Source organism: Dermacentor albipictus, chromosome 3 (assembly GCF_038994185.2).
Source record: "Dermacentor albipictus isolate Rhodes 1998 colony chromosome 3, USDA_Dalb.pri_finalv2, whole genome shotgun sequence".
In the NCBI taxonomy this organism is placed as follows: Eukaryota; Metazoa; Arthropoda; class Arachnida; order Ixodida; family Ixodidae; genus Dermacentor; species Dermacentor albipictus.
Genome location: NC_091823.1, coordinates 43117634 through 43145502, shown reverse-complemented (window position 1 = coordinate 43145502; position 27869 = coordinate 43117634). Strand labels below are relative to the sequence as shown.

At 44.1% G+C, this 27869-nt stretch overlaps 2 protein-coding genes and 1 long non-coding RNA gene across 8 annotated transcripts in view; 1 reads left to right on the top strand and 2 right to left on the bottom strand.

Annotated features, from left to right (window-relative positions):
* LOC135902534 (uncharacterized) overlaps window positions 1–2638 on the bottom strand; it is a 42045-nt gene extending 39407 nt beyond the window's left edge. Inside the window, exon 1 of the long non-coding RNA XR_010564532.2 lies at window positions 2072–2638. This is a non-coding gene — a long non-coding RNA (uncharacterized lncRNA). The remainder of the gene's footprint in view (window positions 1–2071) is intronic.
* On the top strand, window positions 485–19922 carry Nf-YA (nuclear factor Y-box A). Of its 5 annotated transcripts, none has more exons than XM_065432658.2 (10): window positions 485–640; window positions 708–772; window positions 8078–8299; window positions 11845–11982; window positions 12768–12815; window positions 13636–13747; window positions 13860–13966; window positions 14855–15094; window positions 16713–16901; window positions 17961–19922. In XM_065432658.2, the coding sequence occupies exons 3-10, from the start codon at window positions 8135–8137 to the stop codon at window positions 18051–18053; spliced, it is 1092 nt and encodes a 363-aa protein (XP_065288730.1). In that variant the 5' UTR covers window positions 485–640; window positions 708–772; window positions 8078–8134; the 3' UTR covers window positions 18054–19922. The 5 variants fall into 5 exon arrangements, with proteins under 5 accessions (XP_065288730.1, XP_065288729.1, XP_065288726.1 ...); XM_065432657.2 differs by having other exon boundaries at window positions 14846–15094; XM_065432654.2 differs by having other exon boundaries at window positions 14846–15094; window positions 16713–16910.
* JMJD7 (Jumonji domain containing 7) lies at window positions 11439–21685 on the bottom strand. Of its 2 annotated transcripts, XM_065432664.2 has the most exons (3): window positions 20788–21685; window positions 20157–20340; window positions 11439–11553 (listed from the first exon to the last, which is right to left on the bottom strand). In XM_065432664.2, exons 1-3 carry the CDS (start codon window positions 21473–21475, stop codon window positions 11439–11441), a joined length of 987 nt encoding a protein of 328 aa, XP_065288736.1. In that variant the 5' UTR covers window positions 21476–21685. The 2 variants fall into 2 exon arrangements, with proteins under 2 accessions (XP_065288736.1, XP_065288737.1); XM_065432665.2 differs by lacking the exon at window positions 11439–11553 and having other exon boundaries at window positions 20071–20340; window positions 20788–21684.
* Between the last annotated feature and the right edge of the window lie 6184 nt (window positions 21686–27869).

Below are 27869 nucleotides of genomic sequence, written 5' to 3'. Positions count from 1 at the left end.
TCCGTACAAGCCAATGATGAAGAGCGAAAGGTTAAAGGACAGTTAAAAAGAAATTTTGTCCCAGTACTAAGAGAAGAGTTGGCCAGTGCCGTTGAGGCAAACGGAAAGAAATTACTACCGCACGGCAAGTGCATGGGGGACTACATGCTTGCCTGCAGAGCACCAGAAGCAATTTTGTTGCCTGATTGAAACGAACTAGTGCGGCAAATTATGTCTAACTTCCTTCATCACGCAGGCCGCAGAAAGTTTCGCTATTCACGGAATCTGACTTCGCAAATGGTCGTGGAGAATCAACGCATGCAATTTGTTGAAGACGGCATCTGCTGCATCCTGCTCTACGCGACACAATGTACATCTAAGTACTCAGTTGCAAAATAAAAGGGTAAAAAAAAGAAGGCCACAAAGAACAAGCCATGATATCGCTACCAAGCTTATCGTAACCAAGGATCGTATTCGCATCACTAGCCGCGCGCGGCGCCATCTTGGCTGTTCTCGGGCTGTGGTCACCCCTCTCAAACGAGCGCACGACCAGTCTAAAACTCATTTATTTTGTCTTTAGACGTTCCATACTGTGCTTAGCGCTTCATTTTTATCACATAAATATTTCCATGCGTCGTCTGCATGCGAAAGAAGCCGGCAGGTTGGTCGCCAATAAAGACGAAGCTTCTTGTTTTTATGACGAATGATTTCGTTGTCCATTGGCGCAGGTTTTCCATAGTCAACCGGAGCCAATCAAGAGAACCTCCCGCTGAACCAGTGCGCTTCTACGAATGTAAGTTGGCAAATTATCTTCGATTTAGACCGCGGGTGCTTCGCTCGGGATTCGCTGGCGCGGTGTTTGCGTTGTGGTCCCTGCTTTCACGTGTGCACTTGAGTATTTTGACCCGAGGAACGCTCGTATGGTTTCGACTCTCGAGGCAATGGCGTTCTCGCGTTGTTTTCCCCTGCGACACAAAGCATGCGAAGCGCTCACTTTCCGCAAACATTTTCATGCAAGCCACTTTTGCGTGTGTGGATGATCGTGTGCTACCTTAAACGCTCGTATGTTAACATTCGTGGGTTGTAAACAGCCGCGAGCGTGCGACGTGTGTTACAGTGTTCGTAAAAAAAGGTCATCAGCGAAATTGCGCGTCGTCGTGTGGGGAGATTTTTATCCATTTGCATGTCGTTAGGCCTACCTTGCCCGGGATATTTTCGCTTCGTGGCAACCAAGTATTCGAGCCGCTTAGCAGTCGTTCACCTTGCCCGTGCGTTAAGAAAGAAGGTCCGTTGCTGATGCGTTATTTTGGCAGACAAAACAGCAAAATGACTGTGATCAGCTTCATTGGTTGGTCATGGCACATTTGAAAAAAAAAGTGACCCGTCTCGGAGAGGCGACGCGCGATGCGTATTGCCTTGTTCCGTTATGTCGTAAATAACCTTTCCGCCGCAGCTGTGCATTGAGCGATAGTCGCGGCGTTTTGTAAATAGGTGTGCAGTGCGTTCGTTAATGCGGAATGTTTCCTCGGCGTAGTGGCTAGTAATCCGCTAGGAAAGAATCTCAACCTGAATTAGCATTCACATTTAGGTTGGTTGGTTTCCTGCATTGGAATTTTCTTGCGCTGGTTTACCACTGGTATTCGGCGTTTTGGGAGCTAATCGCTCACATGTTCCTATAGTTTTCGCGGCTCCTGTTGGTGTTCGTGATAGAATTGACGCGCGCTACGTTCGTGGTTCTCCAGTCCGCTGTGCGCTTCCACTAATAAAGCTTTCGAACGTTTTAACGGAGTACTGTGAAAAGCACTTTTGCACAAGCTTTGGTTGACGTCACGACCCGGCCGACACGTGGCCTGAAACATTTGTTATAAATGGTTAATACAGATTTGCAAGCTTAGGAGTGCAAAAAAAAAAAAGAGAAAAAGAGGGTGGAGATGAAGGCCTGCGCGCTCAAGAGACATTTTGACTAACTTAGTTGACCATCTCATTCGAATACGTTGTGACTTATTACTTCGTTCTCACACCAAAGGTCGTGGTTTCGACTTCCACATAAGCTCGAGGGTTCGAGTGCCTAAATTAACTCTGTCTTACTTACCGCTGCTTTTTTTTTTTGGGGTGCATGATCGTCATCGTAGCCAGCTGTGGAAGAACGCGGGAGCAGTGGCACGAGCGCGTGTCTGCGTGGAGCGAGCTCACGTGACTTTGTGTACCGCACGCCGCGTTTTCCAGACCGTCGTTGCACGAGTCGCATAGCTTCAAAAACAAGATCTTGCTTTGGAGCACACTTTGGAAGTGTGCACTTCAATGCATGAACAGGCTACGTCGATACACTTGCGTCTTAATACGTGGCGGCGCCGGCTTTATCTTTCGCTGTAAACAATACCTGTTGACCTTGTCAAACATATTTGCAGCTGCTTGTGAAAGTGATACGTTCGCAAAAGGCCCGCACGTGATGATGTTCCTAGCGGAGCTGTAAAAGGCATGATGCAAACGAGCCGATCAATCGAGCAGAAAGTAGCATTTTTATTGTTTTCCAAATGTTTGCAAAATGTGAATTTCAGCTGCGACTTTAAACATAAGGCATTCGATTTACATTAAGCCAGACTTGTGGAGACCACACTTATTAGTTTATAATTGCCGGTTTTGAAATATGCAAAAATAAATATAATGCTGAAATTCACAACTCCCATTTGGAGAATGACATGTCCAATGTCATCAGGACTAAAAACAAACATTGCCAGGCAGGCCCTTTTAATGACCTGCATTATAAAGCTCTGTGTAGTTAGTTACCTTGTGAGCATGCTATTTTCAAAATAAAATTTTCTGTGAACACCTTCATTTAAAGTCAAATCAAATTCTGGGGTTTTATTTTAAATGTTAAAAGCCATGATCTGGTTATGAGGCATGCTGTGGTGGGAGGCTCTGGATTAATTTTGACTACCTGGGCTTCTTTAATGTGTCCCTAATATAAGTACAAGTGCTTTTGCATATCACTCTCATCGAAAGTGGCTGCCATGGCAACCGTCATTTGCCTACCTGGCATGCAGATAGGCAAATGGTCTGTGGTGGCCTGCAGCCACCACAGACCTTTACCTCTTTAGGCCATGAATGCTACAATGGTTTTTTTTTTTTTTGTGAGCTGAGAAGTTTAAGTTATCAGTATAGTCTGTTTGAATTAAACGGATTAATGAATGCACTTAAATGTTACTGCAATAATGAATTATTTCTGAGTTGACTGACAGTATGGTAAGGCTGCATAATAAATGAGGTGCAATAACAATATTACATAACTTTAATAGTCTAGCTGGCAATATAAACAAGGCAAGTCAGGTTTGTATACAGAATAATGCTTTTTCTTAGATCCATGAAATTAATGTGCAATGATTATTTGAAAGAAACAATATTGTTCATTGGAAATGTTAACTGGAAGTGAAAAATTTCTTTTAAATGGTTAAGCCAAGAGCTTGCTCTTTCCACTTTCAGCTGCAGTTAGTCTAAATGATCAGCCTTTCAAGTAAAACATTAGGTAATTCTGTCTGCTCTGCACAGTCATTACCTATAAGCAAAAGTAAATATTTATTACAGACAGAACAAAATTGGAGGATGCTTAAGCTTTGCTTTAAGAGTGGAATGCAATAGCATTCAAAGTTCCCTGACTGCTTCTCATGCCTCCCGGTAACTGCAGCTTATGTAACCATAATGTTTGCCGGGTAATGCTGGTGGCGAGCTTTCTGGTAGAAGTGCGGCCTCTTGCGTGTGCAGATCCTTGAGTTAGTGCACAGCTACGGCAAAAAATTTCATCATTTTCAGGTTTCTGTTATTGCCTCGCACTTTTAATATTAAAGTCTGAGAAGATTTAACATAAAAGGCATGTGCTGTTGGTGTTTTATTTCATGACATTTGTTTGTGCACTGTCATTCTCAACATTCTGAGGAGAAATAAAATTGTCAAGAATGTGAGACAAGGTATGAGCAACCTTAGTGATAGAATGGTGTGGCGATATAACCCACATATACTGCATGTCACATAGCAAGGCGCAGCATATACATATACCTAAATATATATGGAAATTTTTGCTCATGCACAACTCCGCCGATACCAGATTTTCTGCGTCATGGGGCCCTTAACACTATCGCGTTAAAATGTTAATGAAATGTAGTCATCAGTGGTGGTTTGTATATTACATACAACACTGTTGGCTCTTGAGCTGTTAGAGTGGTTTGGAACACCACACAAAGTTTGAAATGGAACTACACAATAAAATGCAAATAGAGCACGAAATACAATCTCGTGAAGAAATTCCAAAGCTCCATATTTGAACTATTAATTAAATTAAAATAACAGTGTAACCCCAAGTACCTGTGAACAGACAGCTGTGCAACACATCTTAAACTGGAAAGTATGGTCGAACTGCTCACAAGCTACTGTGAAACTTCAACTGCTCACAAGCTACTGTGAAACTTCTTGTATATTGCTTCTAACTTCATCAGATATTTTTTTTTAAATAATGGAAATGTGGTAGAAGGTACCAATTAAATTTAATGTTTATTGCTCCAGTAGACATTTTACATTTGTGTAGTTCAAGCCAGTCATGCTGAAGGCACGTTCAATTATAGATGTCTAGACTCAATAGACCATTGCGAGCCTCAATATATCTTTCCTAGAAACTCGCAGTGAATTGCATTGCTGTTCCGTGTAGCTATCGTGCAGTCTGTAAGAGTGTGTTGTGGAAAATATATAGGTGGAATGTCGATGTGTTAAATGGTGCTAATTTCATGGTTCCTTAAAATGGGTGTGCCTTGAGCGTCTGAAGTATACATGTTTATTTAGCTAATTTAACTGTGCTATCCCTTCAAGGTGGTGTGCCTAGCCAAGTAATCCCACTACGGAGTCAGAATTATGTTATCTGTCACAGACAATTTATAAAGATCTGGTGCATACAAAAAAGGCATTGCTTATTCTTTCTTTGAACCCTGATAGACATGCAGTATCTGCCATATATTGCAATCTGAATGAGAAATGTTTAGCATGAATGGATGCCTTCTGGAACACATCAACATGGTCAGATTAAAAGTCATCTTGAGTCAGGTCATGTTGAACTAACCGGAGTTAATAGAATGTACATTACCAGTAGTGCTGGCAACCATAAAAACTGGTTAACAGAAACACTTCAAATTTGAAATATTGTCTCAGTCCTTCTTTAAAAGCTGTAAGCCAGGCTTTTCTTGGACTTCATGTTATCTGTTGGCTTCTATGGGCAGCCTCTGTTGTTTCAGTCCAGTGTTTGCCTTGTGTGCCTTTAAGTGAGTTCACATTGCAACAGGCATGCCTTGCTGATGCCTTGGTGAGTGAAATGGGGACCAGGGCAGCCATCAGCAAACAAGTTTAATCATGCTAACATCACAGCACACACAGATTATAATTGGGTGCCTCATCCCAAACCTGCCATTCACTCCTTCCAAAGTACAGACCACAAGCCACCTATATGTAGCTGTATTGTGGTGCAGCACACAGTATGTGCAGCTGCTTTTTGCAACAAGATAAATTGGATGTCCTGTTGTACGGTGCAGTTTTTGAGGTCACGCAAATTCTTTCCTCTGGCAAGTGAACAATTTCCCGGCTTTATAGCAGATGACAGGGTGGTTTTGTGAGGATAGCACCTTTGTGCAGACCTGTGTAAGTGCGTTAGCATAGCTTCAGCTGGCATTTGCAGCTAGAGTGCCGGTAAACTGTTTCTTTTAATAAAAAAAATGTTTCTTTAATGCGGCCCGTTACGAGCGGCAGCGTGGTTTCGCGGTTGCAGTCACGGACCATAGCGGAACTTGCGTCGCGAGCGCGACGATACGCACGGAAGAGACGGAGGCGGCCGAGGAAGCAGCGATAGCCCTCGCGGTGGCCACCACGGATGCCGAGGTGATAATCAGCGACTCGCAGGCAGCGATACGCAACTATGCTAGCGGCCGGATCTCCCGGGAAGCGGCCCACATTCTCCAAATTCAACAGGGCAATATTTGCCGCAAAAACGACCGTTTCCTCGTATGGACCCCCGCCCACACGGACCCTCCGCTCTCGGGAAACGAGACGGCCCACGCCACGGCTCGAGGACTTACATGCCGAGCCGCGGCGCCCGCCGGCAATCCCGACGTCTCGCCCACCGCGAGAGCGATGCAGGAGTGGACGTGGGGGGATCGCATGACCACTTTCAGAGACATCACGCAACACTACAGATTGAACAGATGTAAATACCCACCACCGCACGCCAACCTAAACAAGAAACAGGCGGTTGCCTGGAGGCAATTGCAGACACACACATATCCTAACCCGGTGATCCTTCACCTCTGCTACCCCGACATATATCCGTCCGACGCCTGTAAAGCGTGCGGAGCCAGAGCGACGCTGCAGCACATGCTGTGGGCATGCGCCGGTAGCCAGCAGCAGGAGTCTCCGACGAACGGGATAGAAATGGCAGTCTCGGACCGAGGGGCGCGTTGGGAGGCGGCCCTGCTCAGCCACGACCTCGCCGATCAACTGTGGGCCGTCCGGCACGCCGAGGAAGCCGCCCGGGTCCAAGGACTCGAGGCCGTCACCTAGGCTGGGGTGCTTATGGCCCCACCCCACCCAAATCGCCGGGCATTTTCAATAAAGTTTTTCATCATCATCATCATCATCTTTTAATATTGGGCCACACTGTACTGTTGGCACCAAAAATTTATGGACTATAGAATCTGAGAGACAAGGCTAAATATTTCTGCAGCCTGGGATTTGAATTTCCAACTTGTACTAATATATGCAATCAATGTACGTTTCTTGCTGTCTGTGGTCACAAACTGCTAGAAAATTTATTGTTTTCTCGAATTCCATGGCCTGTAAATATTTCATAATTGTATGCATGCCAATCACTGTCATCGTATCTTTTTGGCGTGCGTCACTATACCGAGACAAAAAAGGCATAAAATGTCTGCTAAATGTTGCTCAAGGTTTTCAAATGTTTGCTAAAGCTGAATTTGAAATTACGCAGGCATTTTGAAACACTATAACAGCTAACAGTGTGCTAATTATCTGCCAACTCATTTCAAGTAGTGTCTGCGGAGGTGAGGAATAAGCAGTAAGTTTATGGGCAAGGTATATAGGGGTGTTAATTGACTAATATATCTACACAACAGCTGAAAGAAGCTGAAATGTTATGTTTACCATCATATTGTGAGGTTACAAATCTAGGACAAACAAGAAACAACATGGGTAATCTAATTTCTTAGCACAAAAACTCGGCTGGTTGGGCCACATCATCTTAGCAAGTATTATAGTTCTTGTGCTCTATAAAAGAGAACGAGATCTTTTGACATGCCTTTAGTCTTATGTTTTTAACACTGTGATGACAATTGCATGACCTTTATTTAGGTCAAATACGAAGCCTCTACCTCTTGAGTCACTCGAAAGCTTCATGCAGCACTGATTTATCCAAAAGCTGTGAGAAACTGAAACAGTGCATTCAGATTCGAATGGATCAGGCCAGCCACTCTGACATGCAGGCCTTTCTACAATCAATCTGTCTGATTGTGCATCTGCTGCATTTTAAATCTCACAATACACATTTTTGCAATTAGTTCTGGTAATTTTTTACTGCTACCGTTGTAAATGTTCACCTTGAGCATATTTATTGAAACTATAAAGCATGCAGCACTAAGATTTTTCAAAATAAATGAAATAAGAAGACTCATTTTGTGAGGCCTGTTCAGACCGTGCTGTGAAACTGAAGCACATGTGGACACCCCCAATGAGAAGAGAACTGTTGCTTAACCATGGCCGTAGATATCAGGCGCGATAAGGTCAATTTGGGCTGCTTACTTGTAGTTTTTGAGTATAAAAGTGCATACTGAAAGCCATTTTCGAAGCAACTCAATGTCGCCCAAATGTTGCAAATTGTTATGTCATGCCATTAAAATGTTGCCAATTGCTAAATAGACGAAAAAGTAGCTAAATCTAGTGCCACTGATGCCAATTAGGTGTGTGGCGCAACTTCTGGAACCTCTTGTCTACAGCTGAATGTGTGACAGTCGCAGGCATGTACGTTGATGTTGCTGCCACGTTTGACAACTTGCAGCGCTACAGGTGGGGCACAAAGGGCAGGAGCCTGGCTTGACGGGCCGAGGGGGCAAGCATGCAGATGGAGCAGTACCAGGTGGTGAGCTCGGTCGGGGCAAGCCCCTCGCAGGGGCAGCCTCTGGCTGTGGCCGCCACTGACCAACAGCAGCAGCAGCAGGTGGCTGTCATGCAGTCCCTCTCGGGGACGCCCATTGCCCATGTCACTACTGCACAGCCACAGGTGAGGGTGCCAGTGATGCTCGCCATTGTAGACGTGTCAGAGGTATGCACCATACATTGGCCCCACTAACAACACTTCCTGTGCTGTGGTGCTTCAACGTCCCTGCGATTTCTCATATTCAGTTCTTGCGATTTTTCCATCTCTTTGATCTAATAGTCAGTACCGCGTTAATATGCATGGAGTTACAATTCAAACAATACATGATATTACCATTAACATGCTTTCCAGCTTTTGTACGTATGTGTATCACCTGTCAAAAATGCTCCTTTTCAAAAGAGTTGTGGCAGATGTCAACACTTTCATGTTGACGCTTCAATGTTTAGTGCAGTGTAGTGTGAAACGAAGCTTGCAGCCCAGTCATTTTCTTATGATGAGGTTTGGAGCTTGTACTTATTTTTCACATTTGTAGCTACTAAGGTTTTGAGATTATAGATTGCTGTTTAAGAGCAGGCTATAGCTTGGAATTGACTCTGATTGTCCTAGTCAGATATATGTAAGACACAGAAATGCTTTTATGAAATAAGTGCTGGATCAATTTGAATGAATGTTTTTACATTTCAGAGAGAAAGTTAGTCTGGGAAAAAAAATTTTATTTAGGACCTTGAATATTTTAGAACTATTTCTGAAAATCTGTAAGTTCAAAGAAATAAAAGCATGAAGTTTACAAATTTGTAACTGCAGCAAAAACAGATATCGTGAACAGATATTGCAGTTCTGTAAACCGCATCTGTTAGAGCATCTCAAGCGGACAAGTGCGTTACGTGAATTTACAGCTTACATAAAATTGTTACACTACTTAAGAGGGTTCGCAAAAGTCCTACTCACAAATTAGCCATCTATTACAGAGCAGTGTTGCCTGTTTTAGACACATTATTAAGTGCAGTTTACATAATTGTGATATCAGATTTTCTTTTTACGAGGATCTTGCAAAAGTCCTACTGGCAAATTAACCGTATATTTCAGAGCAGTATATAATATATCAATCTTGTCCACCTTAGACATTTTTATAAGTGCAGTTTGCATAATTGTGATATCGTTTCTTTTTTATTATTGCCAAGTTACAGAACTGCAAACTTGATAAAATTTATTGAAATTTCGCACTTTATAAGAACTTGTATAAAAAACAATTATTGCATAAAGTGTAAGCCCACCTTCTACAGTTAGTATATTGATTTTAACGTTTCCTTTTAGAATACAACAGACCTTATCAAAATTTGAGCAGTGGATTCTGAGAAAAGCAATTTGTCCCTCCAGTCCACGTGTTTATATAGGCGCTCCAGAGCTAAAGCTTCTTCTTAAGTTCTCATGACACTTCGTGCGAAGGCAAGGAAAAGATATGCTCTTCGCAGTGAGGCATCTGTTTCTTTTTTTTCATTCTTCCTCAATGTGGTTCTTGCCTTTCACATGGGTATCTATTGCTGCCAATAGGCTATGAGAGTGTGGGAGCTTGTGCTAGCTGCCATAACCTGCAGGCGCTTTACAGCAATTTAGCATGGGTATGGGCATGCGACCCCACTGCCACTGAGTGCCTTCTGGCTGCCCCTTCCCAAGATCAGACAATGTTCTGAGTAAATGCAGAAAAGTGCTGTTTTCGCTTTCTGGGGGAATTATTTTCACCAGTGACGCAACACTTTTGACCGTAACCGCTAACAGAATGTTGGTGCAGGTGACATTCTACACAGGCCATTATTTTAGCGTTGTCGCAGTGAGCGAATATTCCAATTTGGTGTGTGTGCATTCTCCAATTAAGTAATAACTGATTGCACCGGCTTCTTGCTCTTCTATTTTGTCATAACAGCAGGGCGCTCTTACTACCTCAGTCCTGTGTGATCCATTGTGGCAGTAGCTATGTGCTGGCAATTCGCTGATAATATTGTTTTCAGTGCCATTAAAAATGTCTTTGTTGTTTTCTCACAACAATCGGCTCTGAAAGTGCAGCAGATAGATAATTCCTAGACGTGCATGAGCAGTGAGAACAGTAAAAGCTATATATACATAAAGGTCTGGTCACATAATTATCCTATTGTTATACTATTAGCTTATTGGTCAGAAGATTAGTCATTCGAATAAGAAAAAGTTAGACCTAATTAAAATGTTGCACTGAAACTGACTTTCTTTGTTCTTTGACAAAACTGCAGTCAGTTAATGGTGTTTGGTTGTGCTTTATTTACTCTGAACAAAATTTGCAGTGACAATAGCTTTGTAATTCCTGTCCCTCCCACAACATAGCCAGGAAAACATATGTTTACACAGTCAAAGGGACATTCTTGGCTTATCATCATGACTGTACGTGCAGTCCACTGTGATGAGGCATTGCAAACAAGCCCTGATGAGTCGTCTCCTCCTGTTAATAAAATGCACATTACCAGCCTCGAAATCTTTAAGTATGGCCATGCAGTGGCATATACAGTCAATGAACTGAAGCTCAATACTTTTCATAGCTCACTCACGGTTGTAACTGCTCATTATGCATTTATATTGGAAGTGACATCTTTTTTTCAGTGCCGAGTTGCTAATATTTAAAGGTACTCATCTATCTATGATACATAACTATTTATTTGTTAAAACTCACTCTTCATAATGCATAAACTCTTGTTTCCCCTTTTTGGTGCTTCAGGGAACACGTAAATCGCGTAATGTGAGAGAATACTTTCTTCAATGTACAACCACACTGTGTATGCGTAATATGTTATCCTATACAGTTAATAGTTGGCACAGCAAGCCCATTCTCCTCTTGAGGCGATTCAGCCATTTGGCTGCACTGCGAAGGCGTTGTATGGCGTCGGAGCCAATAGCGCCATCTGGATACTTTTGTGCATCGCAATCTTGTGACTATAGACTGTCTGTACAACATGATCCTTGCAGTGACACAGGTGCCCATGTGGAAGTTCACATTGCACAGCAGAATCCAGAGCTCTCTGTTGAGTGATTGTGGCTTTTTAAATGTGGTGGCAGGCCCTGTTGTGTTTACGCACCATATGCTTTCCTAGTGACGGATAACATACAAGTGAGCAAATGTGACACTACCAGCAACTTTGTTTCTCTCAGTATGGCCTTTACTGTAAAGGCCGTAGTGAGAGAAACAAAGTTGCTAGTAGTAGTGTAAAATTTGCTCACTTGTGAGTGTGAGAGTATCACATCAAATCAAATCTTTATTTCCACCATTTACATTACAGATCAAGGACAGCGGAAAAAAAACTGCCAGTAGGCAGCTTGACGAGCCTGCAGCCCCCATGTAGTGAGCGATGCTTGAGCTACAGCAATGAAAAAAAAAAAAACAAACATTTGATCAGTGCTGAACAAAAGTAAAACATAATGATGTGAAATAACAGATGCCAGGATAAGTAAAGTCGGTTTTCTTTTTCTTTAAACATAGATCTAAGTTTAGAAGTGGAACGAATAGATAAGAGCATTCACTTTTCTTGAGAACAAACGTTGCCTATCCAGTAGCCGTGTGGCAGTGTGAATTGTACGTTTATTAAAACCCATGCTCAACTGGCACGTGTAAGCCACCTAATGAGTAAACATTGCTCTTCACTGCCCAGGTGCTCCAAGTCTCCCAGGGCAATGGCCAGACTCAGCTGTTGCAAGCAGGCGGCCAGCAGATCATGGTGCAGACATTGCCAAATGGCCAGACTGCTGCCATTCAGATACAAGGCCAGCCAGGCCAGCAGATACCGCAGGTACATGCCAACTCGCGCTTCTGTTATTGTGCCGTGTACTATGCCACTTGTTTGAACTTTCAGCACATTTTGTTTATTTTAGACCAGCCACTTTTGCAGCATAGCTCTTCATGTGCACAGGCCTAATAAATGATCAGGACTGAATGTGGTGAGACAAACCTAAGGATCAACATGCCTGTTATTAGCTTTATTTCTATAATGTGAAGTTGTCAAGTGTGTTGACAGGGTCAGCACCACAGAGACAGTAATGTCAGTAGATCCCTATCACTGCTGTGGTATATCGTCGTGTGTGTTAGCCCACATGAAGGCAATTGATGAAGACTGCAGTCCATGTGTTGTCCTTCAATGCTCTGTGTTGTGCTGAATGCTTAGTTACTTCAAGAGAGATTTCTATTTTTAGATTGCTATGTGGAAATATTTGTCCTAATTAAATAGAACCGAAGAGGGCATGCGCGAGCCAGGTCACAGATGTCATAGCTAGCAAGTTTGTAATACCTGTGGTCAATGTGGACATCCGTTAAAAGGCAGCATTTATTCTGTCACGATGCTCTACTGTACAGTAAGTCCTCCAGGTATTCGTTGAATGTACTGAACCAAGAGTGTCAATACAAAGGGGAATCTTTTTTGATGCCAGGTGTGCCAGTGCACACACACGCACATACAAACAACAACAACAACAACAACAATAATAATAATAATAATAATAATAATTTGACAGTCTTGTATGGATAAGTAGCTGTAAAAAAATGTTAAGTGAAGTAAGTTCTCTGCTTTCTCCTCTGCAGCTTCAAGTGATCCCCATCAGCCAGCTCCAGGGCCAGCAGGGCCAGCAGGTATGTACACCACAAAGCAGTGGACTCCTGGTGTGTTTCTTGTGTGGTACATATTTGACTGCCATGCCCTCACGGCATGTTCACACTGACAGAGGTCGCTCAACAGATGCGAGTGGCAACCAAGCTGTAACTTGTAGCAACTGTGTTCACACCGGCTAGCATGACCTGCCCGTCGTCCTACCTCTCGACTGGTGCTGCTGATTGGTTTGGCAGCTTTGCGACTTTAGTAACATGACTGAAATATCAAACAATGAGCAACTCACCCAAAATGGCTGCTTTTCGACCAAAGCGACCATTTGTGAATGGCTCTGTGTGACCAACTCGGTCGTGCGACTTCTGCATGTCGTTGGTGTGAATGAGCCCTCCAACACAAGAGTTACAGGTGTGTTTTAGACACAACACAGAAAGAACAGCTACGCCGGCAGCTATCGCATCTGGTCACCTACCATTCTTTCACTTCCAGCAAATGATCACACATGTTTTTGCGTTGGAATGAGAAAATAAAAAGTTTGAAGCATCAGCTTTGTTGTATAAATAAACCTAAGAAGGTTACATCGATGTTAATGTAACGCACACACATAAAAAAAGGCTAACATCTTCAACATGCAATTTTGTGACAGTGTGATGCATCATTGCTGCACTTGTATGGTGTAGCGTATTCCCAACTCTTGTCTAAGACTGAGTCATGCCAGTGTCAAACACACAGGTGAGTAAGGAAGCACAATAAGATGCAATCCTGCATATTTTAACGAGTTGCCATTACATTTAATGTCTATGTGGTGAGAGACTCTCTCTTCATTTCTTTTTTTCTTTCCAACAGATCATTATCCAGCAACCCCAGCAAGGCCAAATTCTGCAAACATCAGACGGACAAACGCTCGTGTACCAGCCTGTCACAGTCGATGGCACCAACTTTGTGCAGGGCCCTGGAGGTGTGTATAACACACGGCAGGCACTGCACTGCCTTTGCTGCAAAGTGCAGTTGTGGCAATGTGTGGGTGTGAGGCTTGCTAATTTATTTGCATCTCTCTTTTCTGTGTTCAGGCATAATCCAGATTCCTCAGGGTGCGCCACAAATGGTGCAGGCAGCGCAGGCAACACCACAGACCATAACCCTGCCATCCTCTGTGGGTGGAGGAAACATTGTCATGGTGGGTGGCTTTTGCCTGATGTTTGTTTAGTTTCTTGCAGACTTGATGCTAGAAGGCATTGCAAGCTTGCTGTTAAATTGCATACACAATTGTTTGTTTCAAGGAAAAAATGAAGGTGCTCTAATTACTTCTGTGTTGTGCATTCCTTAATTTCATCACTCCACCTAAACCTTTCCTGCCTTTGACTGTCTTTCAGTTGCACTGATTTCATTACTCCTAATAGATCATGAGCCATCTTTTCTGTGCAGTGCATACGTGACATGCCGTACTTCACTTCTTCCTTTTCTTCCTTTTAATCTCAACTAGGGTATCAGCTATTTGCATTTGTATCAGCGATCTGCATCTGCTCTGTAACCCATACTGCATTGTATACCATTTTCTGTTCCATCACGTCTTACATGGTCCTTAATTCTTTTTAAGTTTCTTAGCTAACACCCAATTATAAGCCTTGTAAGTTAGTACTGACTAAATGCACTAATTATATACTTTTCAAGAATATTGGTAAGCTGCTGTTCACGGCTTCAGAGTGTGGGTCAAACATCCTTCAACCAGATCATGAGCTATTTTGCGACATGGGTTTCCTGTGACTGCTTCGGTAGTCTGACCGCAAATGTAAAGCTTTTGTTCCTTTGCCAGACTATGAGACGTTACTTTAATTTCCTGCATATTAATCTTCAAACCGAGCCTTATACTTTGCTGGTTCAAATCCCCAGTCATAATTGGTCTTTAATGTTGCCCACAAGTGATTTTACCTGCCATTTATTAATGCAAATGGGCTTTCTGAGAAGAACACATCTAGCCTGTGCTATGGAACACCGAATGTTATTGAAGATCATCATGTGGCAGCTGGTGTAGTGAATGACACTGACGCCAGCGAAGTTCCAACAGGTGATGCCCAACCATAATGCCGTGGCGGCAGCTCAGGCAGCGAATGCCGGGGCAGCAACGCTGCAGGCAGTACAACGCATCCCGCTGCCAGGAGCCACCACAACCACCACGACCGCTCCTGCTGACGTAGTGGAAGAGGAGCCCCTGTATGTCAATGCCAAGCAGTACCATCGCATCCTTAAGCGACGCCAAGCCAGGGCACGACTTGAAGCCGAAGGACGCATACCCAAGGAGCGGAGGGTGAGTGCTACTGTTAGCCATCGTTCTCTCATGGAAAGAACTGTTCACCTCACCTTTATTGATGCACGAAGGCACATTTATTGCCAAAAAGCCATGTTTGTCCTTGCACCGCGAGTTGTGGTAGTCCAAAATTGCTGTAGCACATTGAAAGGGTGCTAAAGGAAGACTTTGAATCAATCTTAAATATGTTAGATCACCTGTTCAGAAAGATGGCAACATTTGTTTTATGTTGAGACATGACTCAGTTGATGCAAATATTGTGAAAGAAGGGGACTGCATAATAGACTCAACTCACCACATCAGCATACCTGCTCTGCTGATACCATTATTCCAGTAGTTGCCACTTTCCCGCTTTACTCGGGTTCAAGGTGCTATTGAGGGGAATGCCGTTTTGAATTTTTCCACTGAATGTGTTAAAGGGAAAGGTGCTTTCTTAGCGTGGCCTGTGTTGTAGAATAATTTTATTCTCACTTGCCTGCCTCATCATCTCAAAGGTTAAAGCCAGTTTGCCATGGTTAAAGAAAGATCTTTGTGCTCCTCAGCATAGCCTGCTAGGGATCACAGCTTGTGGCATCCTTTGCGGCAGGGTTTGCATAGTGAAGTCCATGGATTTACCTACGAAATTTACTGGAAGGGAAATCCAGCACTATAGTGTCTACACATGCCGCCATAGCAGGACTTCCCTAGACATGGAAATTATGGTTAGTACATGAATTTGTCTAAGCTTCGTCCTTCTGGTTTCGAACAACCTTAGCGTTACTTATTTTAAACTGGTATTCTCACCTCACAGTTGCTGTACGACTATCGTCGTTTACCTTCTCATTTCTACCATTGTATATTTTTCAGTACTACTTTACAAGTGACCTCTTTAATATGTCAGCGCAGTCACGCATGGCAAGTGTCGCCACCAAAAGAAAGTCGCCCAGAATTAGTGGTACACATAATCTAAACTGTTGAGACTTTGTGATTTCAAAATTACGTAACAGAATGCCATAGTTATGTAGAGGAAGTTGCAGGGGAGTTTTTTCTCATTGCTCTTTGACATGCTGAATGTCAAACAGGCTTTTCCTCAACACATGCCACGTGCTGAGCTTCTTTATTTTCCTCACCCTTAGCATGCGAGGCCTGCTTTAGTGAAGCCATTTTAGCAAAAACAAAGCGCATGCACGCACACACACACACACAAACACACAAAAGACTGGATGCCACAGCTGTTGCATTCACAACACTAACTCATTGCCTCAGTGACATGTCTGCCTATCTTTCTGGAAGTGCCATTCAGTTTTTTTAAATCTTTTTCTTTGCAAGGATGAAAGTGTATGCATAGGCACTATCACATACTTTTTTTTTTCTGGTCTTCTATATGACTGGAATAAATCAGTTCTGAACGTAGCATCCATGATGTCTGGTCCTCTATGCATCTTTGCTACTGTGCCTTCACCAAGTATCAGTTGGCTTGACTAAGGACAAGTTATTTTGAGGACCACTATGTTTTGTTTTATGTGTGCAAGCAAAGCAAACGTTGCCAGCTCTGCAGAACCCTGTCAACATGCAATTCTGCACTTGTGTCTTGACATTTATACATCTGATGAGTTTGTCACATGTTGGCATATTGCAGAAGTACCTACACGAGTCGCGGCACCGGCACGCCATGAACCGGATCCGCGGCGAGGGTGGGCGATTTCATTCGGGTAGCTCGCGCAAGGATCATGGAGAGAACTCGCCTGGTGATGCTGGCAGCAACCACAACTCCGTGGATGGCTCCTCACAGCACGATGACGTCTCTAACGGGCTTCACTCCCTTGAGGTACTCGAGGTGTGCCAAAACGACATTTTCACTGCTTGCTATTTGCATGCTTATACTGGAACCACATGGGAGCCCTGTTAATACACCTTTGAGTCTAGAACACCAGATCGTTACTTTTTTCTGACCTTTCAAGTGGGTGTCAAAGGGGGGTGCTTTCAAGTGAGTGTCAGCAACATTCCAAGTGTATTTAATGTAATGGTGCTGAGATGGCCTTTGCTGGAAAGAGCTATGTTGGCATTCGAAGATTTGATAATAAGTGTTCACCAGTGGCAAGAATACCCCCTTAACACGGAGTACATGCTTGACTTGATCTAAATAATGCCTGGCATGAATGTGCCCAGGATGCTCATCGCGTTTCCTTCGCCACGTTCATGACAGCCATTGTTAAGGTCAAGTCAAGCATAGATAAGCTTCAAATTAAGATGCATTCCTAATATGGGAATGAGACTGCACAGCTTTGGCTTTGACAAGAGGCAACAAAAGACAGAGCACTGCACCCACTTGTCAGCAAAATTTTTCAGATAGAAAGATGTGCACTAATTACGAAGTCTGTTCTGTCCTTTTTAGTCCGTTCGGATGCCCATTGCATGCAGTGTATAAACACTTTGTTAAATTGAAACTCTGATGCAAAATTGACTTGCAAGTCACAGTGAAAGGAGAGAAAACTTTTTCTTTGTGTTAAATTGCAAATATATCAACGGCTCATTGCACCAGTGTGCAGCTGCATTCAATACACACATTCAGTTCTCAAAGTTGATGTCAATGTCAGCAAGTTTCGAAAATGCTTGTACAGTGTACGTTGAAATTTGTTAAAAACTAGGTGTTGCAAACAGTAAAAGTACACGAGCTAACAAGGTACATTGGCTACAGTAGTTATTTAAATGTTGAAAATGTAAATAGGCATTTATTACATTTTATCACCAACAAATACAGTATGTAGTTCAACGAGTCAACTGCTTTTTGCATATTGACATTAAAAAGCATTTCTTAGGAGCCCTTTTGCTGGCTTTGCTTGTTACCACCTGTTACTAATCGGCTGCCTTTCATCACTTGTTGCAGAACCAATCGTCAAAGTACACCTTCACTGTGCAGAATGGTCTCATCAACGTGATGCCCTCAGAACTTATGGTCGCGAGTGGAGATTCAAACTGACAGCCGGTGACCAGCAGCAACCATCATCAAAACTTTGTCATCATCATCATAATCACCGTCATCACTCAACCTTCGCATCTGTACAAAGGACACCACGCCTGGCATTCAGAATGCATTGCAACCATATGTACATATCTCAAAAAGAAGCTACTGACATTGTCGACGAAAGACAGACATTTGATGCTGCCACGTGTGTGTTTGACACCTCGACAACTGCTTATGATAGTTTGCTTGGACTGTGTGTGGCGGTTGGTGAAAGTCTAGCAGTGCAAGTGCTCCCCTGTTTCCCTCTGTGCCGATCATAGTGCAGCAAACTATACGTATTGGTTTGTTTCTCGATAATTTTATATTTTCTGAGATAACTGTCTTGAATTTGTTTTGTGTGTACAGCATGCAGGGTTGCAGTATACTGAAAACATATCAATGCCAACGCATTAGTGGAAATGTGTTTTTGGGTAAGATTCCAAATTTGTGATTGCCGATGAAGTGTATTTGTGTGCTGTAATTCAAGAACTGAAAAATTACTTGCAAGGTCAGAAAATGTACAAACAATTAAAGTACTACTTTTCTTTTCTATTGAACACATGAACATTCGCTCTGCCTGTTGCAATCGTTTTGTGCTCTGAGCCTACAGCTACTTTACGATCATGTCAATGAAGCACGAAGTCCAGTTGAAACGATGGAATTCTGCACCAAGAGAGCTTGAAAGTTGCGTGTTGTGTGAAATGCTGGGTATTTTGGTACCACACTAACGCGCTAGCGCCATTGCTGTTGTGTTAGACCTCATTTGCATGCAAGTGTGAAAGTGTGTGACAGTAAACGTGCATATATAAACTTCTCAATAAGAAAGCAAGCATGCTACAGTCTGGGTTTTGTTTTTAATGAGTTGCTTGGAAAAGTCAATGCGTGTCGTGCACACATTTAGTTGTTTGTGCTCTGATAACAGCAGCATTTTGTTTGCGCTGGCTAAAATTATTGTAAGTTCTAGACAGGTTAGTATGGTCCATGTACCTTGTCTTTTCAGTGCTTGACGTTGCCCTTTTAAGCAAAAGGCGCAATGGGTAAATGCCATTGAGAGGATGGAAATCGAAGTGTTGTCCTGTGTGATTTGTTTCAGTAGTGAAATACAGGCCTGTGCCTAATTCCAAGCAAGCAAGCACACGCTAATGCAAGCTTTGTACATATACGCTGGGAAATAGTTAAACAAGTGCCAGTATGCTTTTTCTGTTTTTTTTAATAATGAAATGAGTAGAGAGGCGAGTTTTACACTGTTTTACGAGTGAAGGTATACTTCAGCAATGCCTTTCATTTAAGTCACTTTGGTCATTTGTTAATGGCATGGGCAATTTATTTTCCGGAAGAAAGCTCCCGGGAGTTGTTGATGCCACTTGTTCACATCACCAACAGAACTGGTACTTAATGCAATGAAATGCCATGCAAATTGTACGTCTGCTGAAGTGTTTCAAAAGTCACCGTGGTCATCTGTTTATGGCATTGGCAATTTATATTCTGGAAGAAAGCTTCCAGGAGTTGCTGATACCACTTGTTCGCATTATCAACAGAACTGGTACTTAATGCGATGAAATACCATGCAAACTCTACATCTCCTGAGGTGTTTCACACTGGTTTCAATTAGAGCTGCTCAGCGAAATTGGGCCAGCATACGTATTGTGTGGTTTTAGCCATCACACTGTGATGCCTAAAGTTAAATGTTATGCCAACTAACATATGCACTTTTGTAGTTGTACGAATGGAAATATGTTCCCTCTACTGATCATACGACGTGCAAGTTGTTCTTAATTTTGTGTTGTACTGTTGCAGTAGCCTGAAATGTGTGCTTGTTACAATTAAATTTCTTATTGACGACTCCCAAGTAGTATGTTTCACTTCACCTTCATTCAGCAGTCGGGCTGTTTCTACTCATCGTAAAAATGGGCATCAAGCATGCAACGGGAAACTAACATTTCAACAGTTTTTACTGATTAGAGAAAAATCTTCTAGAAGCTTGTAATAACAATAACATTTCAACAGTTTTTACTGATTAGAGAAAAATCTTCTAGAAGCTTGTAATAACAATACTTGATGTCGAATTCCATGTCGTACCAGTAATTGAGTGCAACACATCCATGACTCTGTCGGACATGGTGGAACCACAAGCAAGGCAGGTACAGTATATCACCAGCACTGACCCTACATTTGACTGGTGATGCACGTCGATAGTGTGGATATCTGTCGAAGTCTGGATTTTCTGGATCTAGGGAAATCCATGGCACTGATGAACCGTCACCTGCACAATGGTGAAGGTAAATTGTGTAGCATTGCCTGTAACAAAGCAGAGCAATATGTGCAAATTTTTGCTAAACCGAAGCTGACTGCAAAGCTGGAGCACAATGCATAATTTGCTATTTATTGTCGACTGTGTGAACACGGCTTGAGTGGCACATTACGCATATGCTAAAGCGGAAGGAAACTAGGTGCAGTCCTGTAAGCAGCTACCTCCATGAATGAGCGAGGTACACGGCGGACAAATTGCGAGCTGTCGTTTAGATTGTTGGAAATGAGACTGGCCGATGCGCACGTGGTCGTTTTTTTTCTCTAACAATTGCAGAAACAATTGCACATGGTCGTACGGTGTTGCGTATAACTCTTGATTACAAATTCTTAGACGGATTGAACATACCAGTGTAATACGCAGAGCAATAATACGAAACGACACACACACACACAGGTATACCTGAAGCGATTACGTCGAACTGGCCGTTCGCGATTTCACAAAATTGTCCCGTTTTATAATTTTCATAAGGCACCCACGGTAAATCGGTCGGCGGCAACAGGATAAAGTCTTTGTGGCCCGAAACTACGCAGTAGATGTTCTCGTAGTGGTCACGATGCATGGAAGTGACGGCCCGCTCGTCGCCCATCCAGAAATTGACTGCGTCGGGCGTCTTGCCGAAAGCTGCTGTCGCCCAGCAAATGTCCGTCTCAACGTCCCCTGCGAGCATCCGAAACTCGTCGGTGAAGTTCGAGTTTTGCTTCTGAATGTAAAAGACCGCATTTGGGCGTTCGCGGCCTTCGAGGATGTCCAAGAACTCGCCGAATTTCATGACACGTTCCTCAGGAGTTACGAATACACTTCCGTGCACAGCGTCCGCAAAACCATTTGGAGTGACAGCTACGGTGACCGCTAGGTCTCCGATTTTTTCCCTCAGGTATGCATGAGTCCATTTATTCACAGCAGCCCAGTGGGACACGCCTCCACGGACGATGACAGGCAGGTTCGGCGAAACCCAGCGCCTGTGAAACTCCAACGGGCTCGGCACCTCCGTGATTTCGGCCACAGTGCGTGGGTGAAATAAGTCCTTGCAGTTTTCGTTGAAGCGTCCCAGTGCATCATGCAGAGGTGCCGATTCCATCCCATTCATTTGGCGCTCGCAGTGTACTTCCACTTGCGCGAACGAAGTACCGCCAACGTCTTCGAAAACATGTGCTCAAATGGAGGTGTTGGGTGATCTGAGGCGCTCACATGTGCTTTTTCCACAGAACACCTAGCTTTTTCTCCGGCCCCACTCCGGCCCCTCAGGCCCCCTTCGTATTCGCGGAGCTGTCGCAATGCACCGGCAGATGGCAGCACTTACCCTCAAAAGCCTCACGTAAGTTTTTTTTCTTTTTTTTTCTAGCTGGCTCAGTTGTGCGGAGTTTTGTCGTAAGTCAAGCCGAGACGTTCTGCGGACTTGAATTTGCGCGGGAGCATCTTACAGTGCGTAATGGTATTAATTAGAGATGCAGGGAAAACACGGGAAAGGCGGGAGATGGAAATTCAAGACGATGAGCAAAACGAGAACAAGGTGAACAAGGAGAACTTGTCTTCAAGACATTGAAGAAGACAAGTCCGCTTTTTGGTTCTTTATTCTATGTCCGCTTGTCGAAATGTTGGCTCCTGCTTTCACCTTGTTCTCGTTTTGCTCGTCGTCATTAATTGGAGATGGTATTCCTAAACTGTCACTGTGGGTTAGGCAATTAAAAAACAATTTGCTGCCATACCCTGGTGCTCTAAATGCATTGAAGGCCAGCTGCAATAAAATTTTGGGTCGTGTGAGAACCCTATTTTCAGATAGTGCGCAAAGTTAACGTTTGAAATACGAGCGGATAAGCCACGAAAGGCTCGCAAAAGTAGAATTTCTTTTTGGTCGAAAGGGGACGGAGAGAGCGCGAGTCGCATGCATCTGTACTTAATTAACGTACATTTAGAGGCCATATTCGTTTATAAACACTGAGAGTCATATGAGATTCTCGGAGCGTGCGGCAGTGCTGCGTCACGTGGTTACGTGGGCACATAACTCACAAGAAGCTGCCCACGCGTCGTCGATCGCAACTCTTCTGTATAGATCTGAGAGCGTTGTTCAAACTCACAGACGTGTTCTAGCTTCTAGCAACCTGCTTGGCGCAGCCTGGGCACCTGAGACGTATTAAACGTTGGCGCAGTGCGTAGCCACAGGGTGGCTAGCTGCGGACATGCCTACTTAGGATATTGCTGTGTTAAGTGCCCTGCCCCCGTCCCCTGCCAAATGCGTGCCCACTCCTCCTCGCAAAAATTTCTGGCTACGCCATTCGACGCGGGTACAATCGTGTTTTGCCGCGAATTATCTTGCACGCATTGTCGAAAAGAAAAAAAATTTTATATAATTAACTTTGCATTATTTATTTATTAATTTCAATACCTTCAAGGCCCGTAGGGCGTTACAGAAGGGAGTGGTTGTTTACCAACATATTACAGAACAAAAAACAAAAAAATATGGTAAAATACATGGAAAATCGACAATTACGATGACAGCAAAAGCACAGTATCAGTCATGGAAACTCAAACACGTCACACAAAAATGTTACAATATTATACAAAAAAAAACATGGTTAATCAGCTAGATGCAAAGAAATGCTCGACAGCGGTTTTAAAAGCAGCACTATCGGCAAGATTTGCAACGGAGAACGGCAGGTTATACCATTCTTTAGACTTCTTCACAAGAAACGAATAACAGAATGAATTGGCACGGATGAAAGGGACATTTACTTTGTGCGCGTGATCAGTACGTGAAGATAGCTATGAAGGGGCCGAAAAGAGCTCGCGTTTTAGATTCGTGTTGGTAAATTTTGTGGAACAAACCGAGGCGAAATGATTTCCTGCAAAAAAGAGAGAAGTGTATAATTCTGTTTAATCATGTTTTTCATGGCTTGTTTACTTGGAACTGTCAGGATTCGTTGTACTCAACAGAACTTGTGAGAGGTTTCCCTGTTTTTCTTCGTTAATACATTGTGTGCCACACTGAAAACTCGCTCGCGCCACGTTGATCTGCGATTCGCGTTTTCTCCCCCGTCTTGGGAACAGGTCATTTTATATATATATATATATATATATATATATATATAGATATATATATATATATATATATATATATATATATATATAGACATACCACGCGCCACGATTTAAATATATGCAAATGCCACGTTGCTGGACAGAACCAAGGTAATGTTGTTTGCTGTCACTTGGAGATATTAAAATACAATTTTTTTTTTTTTTGCGGAAGAAGTGGCTCTTGTGTGGAACCCCGTTTTCTGCTGCTCTCATTTTGCGAGTATTTTTGCGTGTTTTCGGGAGGCGCCGCTTCCGAGACCTTCGGCGAAGGAAGCGGAGTCAGCTAGACGTCCGGAGGAGACCGACGTCACAGCGTCGAGCGCTCCGAGGAAGCGCAATCACCTGATGAGCGACACGGGTAGCGAGGACACCTTGCTGTATTACTCTGCTTCAGAGGAAGATCTGTCGGATGACGGCGACTACTTGACAGTTGTGAGGCAAAAAGGAAAGAGGAGAATCGTCACTGCTTCCTCGTCTTCAACAAGGACGACGGCGGCAGCAAAGGCCAATGACACGGCTCATGCCATCCTCTTCTTGCCCGAGACGCCGACCGACAACCTGAATGGGGTAAACAGGCAAGCCATATCTGTCACACTGGAGGCTCTAGTTCCAAATGAGATCACGGATATGAGAATTAACACCCGTAAGAACATTCTCGCGGTTGATGTCAAGAACAAAGCAGCATTGTATATCTTGAGTACAGTGAAAATGCTGGGCAAGATAAATGTTCGCACCATAATACCAGGACAGCAATACTATATCAAGCGTGATTTATGATGTCGATGAGTCAATCGACGACAACGATCTGTCTTATTTGGTCAAACCAGCCACAGCACATGTAACTATTATTGAAATCCGTCGCCTAGGAGATTCACGCTGTGTGAGGATAACTTTCAAGGGAGGTAGCTTGCCGTCCCACGTGAAAGTTGGATTTTTTTCGTCATCCAGTGCGACCGTTCGTTCCAAGACCACTTCAGTGCCGTAATTGTTTGAAGATCGGGCATGTCAGCGGTATATGCAAAAATTCGAGCGTGTGCGCAAGATGTTCTGAGCGGCACAGTGCTGATGCTCGCCGTGCGACTCACTTCAAGTGTGCCAATTGCTCTGGTCCCGATGAAGCATCGTCGAAAGACTGCCCGAGACACAAGACAGGGTGGAAAGCCCTAAAACAAATGGTGAGAGACAACTCAACTCACAGAGAAGCCGCCGCCAAAGTGCGACGGCTCAGTGTCCGCCGTCACCGTAGACGATCTTCGTCTACTAGAAATACTGATACCGTCGCAAGACAGACGCTACTTCCTGAGGCTGGTGCTACCAAGGCGCTCACCCACACTAACAACACGGTGTCTGATGACGCAGTGAATGCCTCTACTGCAAACGACTGGCCTGCACTTCCGACATTAAGTCCTCCAGCCCTACAAAGGTCGACGGTGGACTGCTGACGAACCAATGAGGGTACAGATCACGTGCGAGGTCAAGACAAGCAAGTAATCGCCATAATAAAATCTCTAATGAAATTCATTCGCGTGTTGATAAATGACATGCAGACGCCATCTGCTCGAGGTGCACTACAAGTGCTGGACGGCCTGGATCCGGTTCTTGCGAGCCTCGAGTAGCAAGCACAATGGCTCTACCGCGTCAGCCGTTCTTCTGACAAGTCAAGGAAGCATCTATTATGCAGTGGCATGTCCGTGGCCTGAAATCCCGCAGTGATTTTCGCCATTACGTTTTCACCAATCGATTTCCCATTGTTGTCGTCTGTGAACCGAAGCTACAGAAACCCGTCCGGATCTCAGGCCCTGAACCTCATGTGTCATCGACTTGTACTGACATTAGCAAAGTCACCATCTACATACGGTGTGAACTGACTTACGTTGTTCTTCCAGTGCGGTCACATCACACTAATCAGTATGTGCGTTTGACCGTGAAAAAACAAAAACTTGCGTTTACTTTAGTGGGCGCTTACCTTTCTCCATCAAGTCGTTTCGATAGGCAGAGACTGAGTGACATTATCGATGCGACACCTGATCCATGGATTGCTGTTGGGGACTTCAACGCGCATCATCCACTTTGGGGAAGCAACAAGATAAATTCCAAAGGAAGAAACCTCCTGTCCTTCGCTTGCGACCATGAACTTTGTTGTCTAAATGATGGCAGCCCCACGTTCCTGCGCGGCCGGACGTACAGTAGTTGTTTAGACTTAGCTTTTGTTTCGCGATGCCTCACTCGCTGCGTCCATTGGTTCACAGATATAGAAACCCACGGAATTGCGACCACATTCCTACCTACCTGAAGATAAAAGGCCTCACCAAATCCGTTCCATCAAATTTTAAACAAACAATAGATTGGCCTGTGTTTAAATCACTTATGGAAGACACATGCCGCGAAGGCATTTCGTCGACACTAGAATTTGAGATCGCCAAGGCTATGCAGGATGCTATGCGCTCATTTCGGCCATTAGAGAAATACACAGATTTTGATTCGGAAATACAGAGCCTCCGTGCAATCCGCCGGCGAGCGGAGCGACGGTGCAGACGGACTAAATCGTTCTACGACCTTAGAGAGGCTAGACGAATTCAAAAGAAAATTCAGCGTCGCCTTGCTGTGCTGCAAAATCAACGCTGGAAATCGTTTTGTGAGTCTCTCGACCCGCGTAAACCTCTGTCGTTTGTCTGGAAGACAATCCGTGGACTTCGATCAGCTCCTCAACAGCGTCGTCCATTTAAGACTCTAGCCCTACATCAAGGACGCCGAGAAGTCGAGGTAGCCGAAGATTACTGCACAAGTATCGCGGGTCTGGCGCTCACGTATTCACCTTGCGCACCTATTCCCATTGTGCCCCCTTGCTCCCGAGATCCTCGTATGGACGCTGCTTTCTCCATCGAAGAAGTGGAGGCTGCACTTGCTGGGTGCAGGCGATCTTCGTCACCAGGACACGATGGCATCACATACTCTGTGCTTGCAAACCTTGGTCAAGAGGCCAGAGATGCCCCTCTTGGCCTATACAAGGCATCATGGCGTGAAGGGGCCTGGTCCCTACAATGTGGAAATCCAGTCGGCTTGTTCCACTCCTCAAGGCTGGCAAATCCCCGTTGGAACTGTCATCTTACCATCCAAGGGCACTGGCCAGCTGTGTCGGCAAGGTAATGGAGGGAATGATCCTTACACGGTTAGAATGGTACTTGGAATTTTGCAACGTCTATCCAGAGGTGATGGCTGGTTTTCGACGCGGTCGCTCGTCAATAGATAGCGTTATCGACCTGGTAACATACGTACAACACCAGAAACATCTGAAACGAATCACTGCGGCCCTATTCCTTGATGTTAAAGGTACGTATGACAATGTAGATCATCATGCAATTCTGGACACCTTAGAAGCTGTAGGGATTGGTGGACGCACCTTTCGCTGGATACGCAACTATTTGAATGGAAGATCTTTCTTTATTTTGACTGAAGACGGACAAACACCGTCTAGCTATACCAATCGTGGTGTACCGCAAGGCGGAGTACTCAGCCCTACCCTTTCCAACCTGGTGCTCGTTGGTCTCGCTGATTCGTTACCGCAAACCGTTCAGCTGCAGACGACATTTACATATGGGCTTCATGCGTGACGTGTACAAGTCCGCGCACGACTTCAGAAAGCCTCAACGGCTGTGTCAACATACCTAAGAAGACAAGGCCTGGAACTTTCCGCTGAGAAATGTGCACTCGTTGTTTTTACTCGCAAAGCGATGGCCCCGTATGCTTTGCGGATTAATGACCAAATTATACGATATAGACGAACGCACCGATTTCTTGGCGTCATCATTGATAGAGACTTGTCTTGGAGCCCTCACATCTCGTACATGACAAAGCGTTTGGCCGCCATTGTGGACCCCCTTGCGTTTCTCGGCGGGAAGTCCTGGGGCGCAACAGTACCGTCAATGTTGCAACTATATAAAGCACTGTTTTTGGGCTTCCTGCGGTACAGCTTACCTGTGCTAGGAAATACTTGCACTACGAATATTCGCAAACTCCAGAGCGTGCAAGCCCAAGCACTCAGGACTTGTCTCGGTCTTCCTAAAAATACGTCATCGATTGCGACAGTGGCCATAGCCAGAGACGCTCCTTTGACAGTCTACATTGATACAGATGTCCTGAGAGCACACATCCGACACCTGACTCGGATTTCCTCACACCATCTTGCTTGCTTGCCAGCAAAAAGGCCACTTTCAACTTTTGCTAAAACTATTGTAAGACATCAGTCCTACTTGCCATCAGAATTTACGCCCGCTACACAATTGCCAGATCCATTGTGGTGTCTGCACCGGCCGCAAGTGCAACTGACAATTCCAGGAATCAGAAAGAAAGCTGGAGCGCCATTGCAAGCTTTGAAACAAGCAACTTTGGAGCACATTCACAACGTG